The 10021-nt window shown below is 36.7% G+C and overlaps 1 protein-coding gene across 1 annotated transcript; it reads right to left on the bottom strand.

Annotated features, from left to right (window-relative positions):
• Nucleotides 1-262: 262 nt before the first annotated feature.
• LOC121652939 (retinol dehydrogenase 8) lies at nucleotides 263-9809 on the bottom strand. Its single transcript, XM_042006097.1, has 7 exons — nucleotides 9672-9809; nucleotides 2043-2175; nucleotides 1790-1951; nucleotides 1531-1710; nucleotides 1343-1436; nucleotides 1017-1200; nucleotides 263-883 (listed from the first exon to the last, which is right to left on the bottom strand). The coding sequence occupies exons 2-7, from the start codon at nucleotides 2137-2139 to the stop codon at nucleotides 674-676; spliced, it is 927 nt and encodes a 308-aa protein (XP_041862031.1). The 5' UTR covers nucleotides 2140-2175; nucleotides 9672-9809; the 3' UTR covers nucleotides 263-673.
• Nucleotides 9810-10021: the final 212 nt, after the last annotated feature.

Raw genomic sequence — 10021 nt, 5'->3', positions numbered from 1 at the left:
TTCCTGTAGAGCAGATACGATGCTGTAAGAAGATACATAATGCTGCAGGCTCTTTGATGTGATCTGATGTGAGACTATTAAAAAAAGCAGCCTTCACCAGTTTTGTGTTCCTAGAAATGAAATCCTGTTCAACATGTACTTGGAGGACGGTTGCATTAGTGTAACAACATACAATTTACCATATGATAGAATCAAGTGGATGGATCTGGAAATAAATAACATCTAAAAAGCCATATAGGTGAAAATAACCCAGTAACAACAGTGATGTCAAACTTTTTTTTACTTTTTTATTCTGTTTGAAATTGGATATTTTATTTTCCAAAAGGTTAATGACTGATTAATCTATTTCTTACATGTACAACATGGTACTATTCTTTAATATCTTTTAGTTTAAAATGAACTAAATGCTAATACCATTATACTAAATTAAACATTTTTTATCTGCTTCCGTTTCCCACAAAACAAGTCAGTTTGTTACAATGAATTTAAGATCAAATTTTAAACAATTAACAGGAAGCAACAAAGTCATCACAGAAAAATCATTGAAGAATACTTATCAAAAAGCCAGCACCACTTTTACTGCTCCTCAGCTACTACAGGAAGTCTTACTCCCTTTTCAGTTGAATGTTATTTTTTAATGAAGCATTTTTAGGTCTGTACAACAGCAAAACAATTATTTCTTCCCTCCTCTCCTCTGCAACATGCGCAGAACCCCAAGAGTTGCATTGAACACGCTGTCATGTTTAAAAACCATCTTATAGAAAGTGTCCAGGGGCAGCCTGCCAGTCGGGTCTGCATGCTTCAGCGCTGTCATGGGCATGTACAGGCGGTTTGTCTGGTGGCGCAGAGGAGGCTCCTTGGCTGTGATCACTTTATATGTTTGCTAAATATTGAAACAAAATCAGATAAATTCATCATCAGAGGTAGCTTCCTCATGCTTGTTTTTTTTTGTTTTTTTTTAAATTTTCTAAGTAATCGTTTTAAAATTAAAATGGAAACTAACTGTCAACACTTACCTCAGCCACTTCCTCTGTTGTCTGGCCCAATGAGTTAAAGACCTTCCTAGAGTAAGGCAGGTAAATTTCACGGAAGATCCTGGCAGTCTCCTCATCTGTCTCCGACAGATCCATCTTCTCAGCATCTTCATAGACTTTTCTTTCAAACTCTGTTACCACCGGACCAGGTTCCACTAGCGTAGTCCTTGCGACAGGGACAGAAAAAACATAAATCCAGGACTGGTGTTCCACTGCAGTAGTTAAGCTGTAAAAAATCTTACCAATGTGGGCAAACTGATAACTGGTTTCAATTGTAAGCTGTTGTAATTTTCAGGATATGTAATCACTTGATGTTAAACTTCATTGCTTGCACTGCCAGGCTTTCACAAAACCCTTCCACGGCAAATTTGGAGGCAGAATAGATGTCGTTGAACAGAAGTCCTGAGTGGAAAGATTAGGAAACTTATTAAAAACATTTTAACACTCACTGAATTGTAAGCTTCTTCTAACATTTCAGTCACACAATTAAACCCACCTTGTATTCCCATGACACTGCTCATCACTACAATATGGCCACTCTGACGGTGCTTCATGTCAGGCAGCACCTCTTTCACCAGCCGCACCAGGCCAAAGAAGTTGGTGTCAAAGAGCTCCTTCATGGCAGTGATACTTTGGCACTCCAGCGGTCCGATCATACCGACACCAGCATTACTCACTACAACAGAGCACTCTAAGTTAACAATATCTATCTAAATGAACTTAAACAATGTTTATGAGATGGAAAAGAGACAGACCCAGAACATCTACTTGTCTGTTGGGCAAGCTGTTGACACACTCTTTGATGGAGGCTTTAGAACATGCATCCAACTCCTTGATTTCCAGGGTTTTGTTCAATGAGTCACCTGCTGCTCTCTCCAAGGTGCCTCGTTTCCCGAGATCCCTCATCGTGGCAACCACTGACTCAGAAAAATCAAGACACGTAATATCAATAGTTATAGTTACTTTTTTTTTTTTTTTTCCCAGTTGAGTGAGGATTAAATGGATGACCTTTAAATCTTCTAAGCTCATCTTTAGCCAGCCGTAAAGCTATAGCCAAGCCGATGCCAGAGGAGCACCCAGTCACCAGTACCCTCCTGGTCCCCATTCTGGTTGACCTCTGACCTCGAGGTTCAGGTAAACCCTGAGGATAATTGATAATATATTTAGTCATAGCTCATAACTCCTACAGGGTGTGCAGAATTTTTAGGCAAGTTGTATTTTTTTGAGGATTAATTTTATTATAGAACAACTACTATGTTCGCAATGAACACAAAAGACTCATCATAAATATCAAAGCTGAATATTTTTGGAAGTTGGAGGGCTTTTTTTAGTTTTAGTATCTTAGGAGGATATCTGTGTGTGCAGGTGACTATTACTGTGCATAATTATTAGGCAACTTAACAAAAACCAAATATAAACCCATTTCACTATTTATTTTCACCAGGGAAACCAATATAACAACTCAAAATTTACAAATATACATTTCTGGCATTCAAAAACAAAACAAAAACAAATCAGTGACCAATATAATCACCTTTCTTTGCGAGGACACTCAAAAGCCTGCCATCCATAGATTCTGTTCGTGTCTTGATCTGTTCACGATCAACATTGCGTGCAGCAGCAACCACAGCCTCCCAGACACTGTTCAGAGAGGTGTACCGTTTTCCCTCCCTGTAGATCTCACATTTGATGAGGGACCACATGTTCTCTATGGGGTTAAGATCAGGTGAACAAGGAGGCCATGTCATTATTTTTCTTCTTTTAGACCTTTTCTGGCCAGCCACGCAGTGGAGTACTTGGTTGCGTGTGATGGAGCATTGTCCTGCATGAAAATCATGTTTTTCTTGAACGATGCTGACTTCTTCCTGTACCACTGCTTGAAGAAGGTGTCTTCCAGAAACTGGCAGTAGGACTGGGTGTTGAGCTTGACTCCATCCTCAACCCGAAAAGGTCCCACAAGCTCATCTTTGATGATACCAGCCCATACCAGTATCCCTCCACCTTGCTGGCGTCTGAGTCAGAGTGGAGCTCTCTGCCCTGTACTGATCCAGCCACGGGCCCATCCATCTGGCCCATCAAGACTCACTCTCATTTCATCAGTCCATAAAACCTTAGAAAAATCAGTCTTATGATATTTCTTGGCCCTGTCTTGACGTTTTATCTTGTGTGTCTTGTTCAGTGGTGGTCGTTTTTCAGCCTTCCTTACCTTGGCCATGTCCCTGAGTATTGCACACCTTGTGCTTCTTGGCACTCCAGTGATGTTGCAGCTCTGAAATCTGGAAAACTGGTGGCCAATGGCATCTTGGCAGCTTCACGCTTGATTTTCCTCAGTTCATGGGCAGTTATTTTGCACCTTGTTTTTTCAACACACTTCTTGCGACCCTGTTGACTATTTTGAATGAAACGCTTGATTGTTCGATGATCACGCCTCAAAAGCCTGGCAATTTTAAGAGTGCTGCATCCCTCTGCAAGACATCTCACTATTTTTGACTTTTCAGAGCCCGTCAAATCTCTCTTCTGACCCATTTTGCCAAAGGAATGGAAGTTGCCTAATAATTTTTTTTTTTTTTTTTTTTTTTTTAATTCTTTATTGAATTCTTTCAATATACAATCATAGTTATTAAAGATATTGTAAATTGAACATGGCATCTTAAAATAAAGGTAATATATATAAGAGATGTGACATAAATAAACATTAAGTAATCAGAGCAGAATGTTACAAAGAAAGTGCATATATAACTGAAATACATAGCAAATGGCAATAAACTTAAAGTAATACAAATAACTTAAAGGAGAAGGAGGCATAACTATTACAATTCTCCAATAAATTCTTGGATTATGTTAACTGTGTGTATACATTTTTTGTTGTCAATTTTTTTTATGCATTCAATGTAGCTTTGGAAATCATTTTTAAATACAGAAAAGAAAGGTCGACCTTTGGAAAATTTCGTTTTATGTATGTGGAATTTTGCAATTAGACAGATTAAGTTAGTAAAGTGTTGTATTTTTTTATCTTTGTTGTTATAGAGTAAAAGTATGTCTTTGGCTGTAAGATTAATAGATATGTTGCAAAGTGATGCAATGTAAGTTTCAATTTTTTTCCATAATAACTTTGAAAAATAACATTCATAAAACAGATGCATAATTGTTTCTACTTCACCATTACAAAATACACATTTCACATCAGTGTTAATAAACCTTGTTAGAAAAGAGTTGGTAGGATAGATGTTATGTATAATCTTGAATTGGAGTTCTTTTATTTTGTTAGAGATAGCAAATTTATGTGGAAGGAGCCAAGTTGCTTTCCAGTTAATATCAGAGAAAGAGGAGGACCATATAAATTTTCCTCTGGGTGTAATTTTTCTTTTCCTGAGAAATAGACTTCTTATATGTTTATTATTGCAATGATGACTCGTAATGTTTCGACCATTGATAAGGAAGGTGAATTCATCCCTTTCTGTTTCTTGCTTTTCATAATGCCCTTTCATTAATTGGAGAATGCCACTGGGAATAGCTTTAATCACTGTTTGAAATTCTTTATAAGTAACCGGAAAGACTTTAGATCTCAGAAACTCTTCATAACTAAAAATTTCACCATCATCATTTTGTAAATCATTTAGGTAGATTATTCCTTTGTCAATCCAATGTTTCAGAAATAGTGATTTGTTTCCTCTAGTTATGAATTCGTTGTTCCAGATAATGGTCTTGTGCGGAGAGAAATTATGATTAAAGCATAATTTGGCTGCTGACATAGCTTGTTGGTGAAATTTGGCTAATTTTAATGGTAACTTTGAAATATCATAATCGCAGTTTAGGAGAAAGTTCAACCCACCAACTCTATCAAAAATGTTCTGAGGTATAAAGTACCAAAGAGAGTCTGGGTTTTTCAAGTATTCCTTTATCCATTTTGTCTTGAAAGTGTGGTTCATATCCATATAGTCCAACAACTCCATGCCGCCATCACATCTTGGTGCTGCCAAGATTTCTTTTTTTAGATAATGACATCTGTTTTTCCAGATGAAATTAATCTGGGTGCTGTTTATTTCTTTACAGATGGATTGTTGAACATATAAAGAGAGAGTAGGATATACAAATCTGGAGATACCTTCAGCCTTGCTTAGAAGAACTCTTCCAAACAGGGACAAATCTCTTTGAAGCCACATATTAAATATATTTTTGGTTTTTTGTAGTTTAGGCTTAAAATTTTTTTCTTGACGTTCAGTAAGATTTTTTGAAATATGAATTCCTAGATACTTCACACATTTTTTAACTGGTATTTTACAAATCATTGTTTCATTTGTATTGTAGAGACACAGGATTTCACATTTTGTTAAGTTGAGTCTCAATCCTGATGCAATAGAGAAGGTGTCTATTAACCTAAGTGTTGTCTCTATTTGATGTTTGTTTTCCAAAAACAACACTGTGTCATCTGCCAGTTGAGTTATCCTCACCTCTCTGTCAAATATCCTTAAACCTCTAAAGGCATTGCTCTGTCGAATTTGTATTGAGAGTAATTCGGCAACTATAAGAAAGAGAAAAGGAGAGCAGGGGCAGCCTTGACGAACAGATCTACGGATTGGAAATCTTTTGGTAGTATTTGGGGATAACATTACACAACTATTGATGTCTTTGTAGAGCATTCTAATATATGCTACAAAGTTTTCCCCGAAGCCAAAGGTTTGGAGAGATTGAAATAAAAATTGATGTTCTACACTATCGAATGCCTTATAGAAGTCCAAAAATACCATTAAAGCATCTGAATGAACATATTCGGAGTAATCTATTAAATCAAGGATGAATCTAATGTTACAGCTTATATGGCGGTCATTCATAAATCCGTTTTGAGTTTCATTTATGATTTCATTTAAACCTTTTCTTAGACGCCTGGCGAAAATTAGTGAGAGTATTTTATAGTCAACATTGAGCAATGTTATTGGTCTCCAGTTATCCAGTAGAAGGTGGTCTTTGTCTGGCTTGGGGAGCAAGGTTATTATGCCTTGTTTCATGGTTGTGGTCATTTCTTCAGTATTTATACATTCTTTTAACATCTCAAACAGGGGGGTTTCAATTATATCCCAAAAGTACTGGTAAAATTCAACCGGTAACCCATCTATTCCTGGAGATTTACCTTTTTTCATTTTGTGTACAGCTTCAAGAATTTCAGCTTTAGAGATAATTTTTTCGCAATCCAATTTAAATTTGTTAGATATCTGGGGAGTAAATCTTTTAACATTATTAATGAATTCTTCACTTTTTATTGAATTATACTTAGAACTGTATAGATCAGAATAAAACTGAAAAGTGTGGTTAGCTAGTTCAATTGGGTTAGAGGTTACAGAGTTATCTATTTTTAGAGAAGTGATATTATTCTTCTTATAGTTCCTTTTCTCCAAGGCAAAAAAATAGCTAGTATTTTTCTCACCTTCCTCTAACCATTTAGCTCTAGAGCGAATAAAAGCTCCTTTAGTCATATTAGTATATAGTTTATCTAAATCATCTTTCAATTTTATCAGTTTAGTTTCTTCCTCTAGAGTAAGGGAACCTTTATTTACTAGGATATTTAATTCTTTCATGATTCCAGTTTCTTCAAGATTGCTACGTTTCTTCATTTCTTTACTGTGTCTAATGGCTGATTCTCTTATTTTAAATTTAAAGAATTCCCATTTTTGTATATTGCTTAATTCTTTCCCATTGAAGATATTCCCAGCAAGTGCTTTGACAGAGTTACAAAAGGCTTCATTTTTCAGTAAGTTACAGTTTAATTTCCAATAACCACGTAGTGTTGCTTTTTTTTTCTAAAGGATTAATAAAGGAAATAACTATCATTTTGTGATCTGAGAAGGGGGCATAAGTATGTGTTATGTCAGAGACATATTGCGTAGCATAAGAGGATATTAACCACACATCTATTCGAGATTGTAAGGAGCCACTAGCATTACTCCATGTGTATTCTTTTTGATAAGGATGAATATAACGCCATGCATCTATAACATTAAGATGCTCACTTAAATATGAAATTACATTAAATCTTGAACTAGAGGGCATTCTTGCTGGCAATCTGTCCATTAAATCATCAGCTGTATCATTTAGGTCTCCACCGATAATTAAATGAGCCTCTTTATATTTCTCTTTGAGCTTGATGAGGTTTACAGTCAGTTGGACAAACATATGTTTTGCTAGAGCATTATTATTATGACCATAATTGTTATTTACTATCAAAATGATATTGTTTACCTTCAGCACTAAAATTATCCATCTACCTTCTTCCGATGAGTGAGTTTCTAAAATATCTCCTTTAAATTTATTAAACAGAATTGCTACTCCAGCAGAATTGTTAGAAGCATGACTTAAATAAAGTTGGTCACCCCATTGACTTTTCCAAAATTTACGGTCATCTTCACAGGAATGTGTCTCTTGTAAAAAGAAAATATCAGCGTTAGATCTTCTACAAAACAGAAAGATTGCCTTTCTTTTGGCTATATTTCGTATACCATTGACATTGAGAGAGAGAATTTTAAGGTTGATGAAATTATTAGCTGCCATGGAAAGGTAAAACAAAAACAAAACTAGATGCCGCCTGACTAAGAACAACAATAACGAGAAAACCACAAGAAAAGAGCTTATGGAAGCTCTCTACTTTAAAGGAAGGTTAGAAATTACTCTGAACATTATGAGTATCAAGTACATGAGATGAAACTGTTTGAGACCCTAACAGTGCTTGTAGTGCACCTTCTTTATTTATTTATTTATTTATTTTTTTTTTTTTTTTTTATTATTTTTCATATTTAACCTTAAGTATCATAGTCTGCAGCACTTGATTCTTACGCTGTGAATTTCACTCCGTCGATGAAGACCGTCGGCCCTTGCCATCTGGTTTTTTTTCCCTCCTTGCGTGCTTGTTCCACCAAAGGCCACAGTTTGTTTCTGCATTCTTTCTCGGAGCGGGTTAGGTCTTCGGCCATTCGGAGGTTCATCCTCTTCAGGATGTCGGCGTTGCGCGACTCTCTCCAGATCTTGGTCCTGAAGGTCCGCATGTTGAACTGGATGATCACTGGACGCGGTTTGTTGTCTTCCCTCGGGCGTCCTACTCTGTGCACCATATCGACCAGGAAACCCAGCTTGTTTTTTTCATCTGGCGTAATTTGGCTCAATATTTTGAAAACTTCTTGCCTCACATCTTCGGTTTCCTTTTCTGGGAGGTTGATGAGCCGCAAATTCCATCTTCTGCTGTATCTTTCCCCTTCTTCGGTTTTTTCTTTCAGTTCGTCCACCCTTTTATCCAGTTTTATCACTTTTTCCTCTGTTTCTTTAGTTTGAAAGCTGAGTCCTTTCATCACTTCTTTTACTTCTTTAATGTCTGTAGTGTTTTGTTGCAACTTCTGCTCAAAGATGGAGAAACTCTGCTTTAACTCACATATGGCTTGGAGGATATCAGCGTTAGAAACCGTGTCCATCTCCTTTTTTTCTCCGCACAGTTTCTTCGGGTTTGGGCTTTTGCTTGGAGTCACGGGAAGAGGGGTACATAAGCCGAGGAAGCCCTCTTCTGGATCCATATCCATCACTAAACTTTCTTTTGGGATCTTTTTTGCGTCTCTCTTAGACATTTCGACTCACGTGTGTAGTGTTGATGTTAGCTACTTAAGCTAGCTCGTTGTCTCACGTGTCGGAGACTAATATCCAATCGTTGGAGTCTTCAAGGAGTTCTTAAAAAGTTTTCTATCTTGTTTGGTGGGCGTTGAGCTGTTTAAACAGCTGCTTAATACGTTGGCCTCTTCAAATCTTAATCAGATACTCATTAATGTATCAGAGCATCGCGCTCACATGTCTGCACCGGTCGCCATCTTGCGCAACCCTCAGTTGCCTAATAATTATGCACACCTGATATAGGGTGTTGATGTCATTAGACCACACCCCTTCACATTACAGAGATGCACATCACCTGATATGCTTAATTGGAAGTAGGCTTTCAAGCCTGTACCGGTTGGAGTAGAACAACATGCATAAAGAGGATGATGTGATCAAAATACTCATTTGCCTAATAATTCTGCACACACTGTATGCACTGTTTAACCAGTATTTTATATAACATAACAGTTGGTGAAATCATGTCATTACTGTAAAGCAAAATCACCAGAATCAAAACCCTAATTCAAAACGTCTCTTTCATAATACTGATATCAACTTCTTGGTAAATCATTAGGTTTGAGCCTTATAAGCCACTAACTGCTTCAGCTTGGATCAACTGTTTAAACTATTACTCGGATATGTTTTTAAAATTGCTTACCTTTAAGAAATTCTTCGTTATTGAAATATAATAATGATAATAGTTAATGATAGTCAAATTCTTAAATTCACTCTCTTACAAGGTTTCACCTCTTTTCCTCTTGACTTATCAACACGAGCTGCCATTAGTAGAGGCAGTAAATTTGAGGATATTAAAAGAAGAAAAAGTAACTCTTATCTCTGACACAGGAAAATACTGACTAATGAAAAAACATAAAATAATTTTAAAAGCCTCCTGTAACCTTATCCGATAGCCTATTAGTGACCAAGGTCAAAACAAAAGTGCAGACATTCAAGTAAAAAGGGATACGATGCCTTTGGATTTGCTTGCTTGTTGTAGTTCAGTCTACCAACCTAAAGAGTAAGCAGCGCCTTCTTCATACACAATACGGAACAGGAAAGCTGCGATAAACGGGTCGATACTTCTGTCAGCTGAAGATATCAAACACGGCCAAGCTTCGAGCGTCGGGACACGCAACTACATAAACTCAGGGATTACTTAAATGGGTCAATGCGAGCGACTCAGTCTGGGAATTGTAGTTTTCTTGTAGGTGAAAACGACTCCGTTTAAAAACGCAAGACAATGTAACTCTAAGTGTTATTTTTGCTTGGTTATGTTTTCACTGCTAGTGTTGACGCATTAGCCCCTTACAAAGCGACTTAATAAACTTTAGTCTATCAATTCTTAATGAAAAAATAAGAGA

Source organism: Melanotaenia boesemani, chromosome 2, assembly GCF_017639745.1.
Source record: "Melanotaenia boesemani isolate fMelBoe1 chromosome 2, fMelBoe1.pri, whole genome shotgun sequence".
In the NCBI taxonomy this organism is placed as follows: domain Eukaryota; kingdom Metazoa; phylum Chordata; class Actinopteri; order Atheriniformes; family Melanotaeniidae; genus Melanotaenia; species Melanotaenia boesemani.
Note: the sequence above shows the minus strand (reverse complement) of the source record. Positions and strands in the feature narration are given on the sequence as shown.

Bases quoted from the DNA above. Each gene is read 5' to 3' on its own strand.
- LOC121652939 (XM_042006097.1), bottom strand. From the start codon at position 2,139: ATGGGGACCAGGAGGGTACTGGTGACTGGGTGCTCCTCTGGCATCGGC. The intron at 1,711-1,789 runs GTCTGTCTCTTT...GCTCTGTTGTAG, and splicing joins CAGACAAGTAGATGTTCTGG to TGAGTAATGCTGGTGTCGGT. The intron at 1,201-1,342 runs GTGATTACATAT...CCCTGTCGCAAG, and splicing joins GCAATGAAGTTTAACATCAA to GACTACGCTAGTGGAACCTG.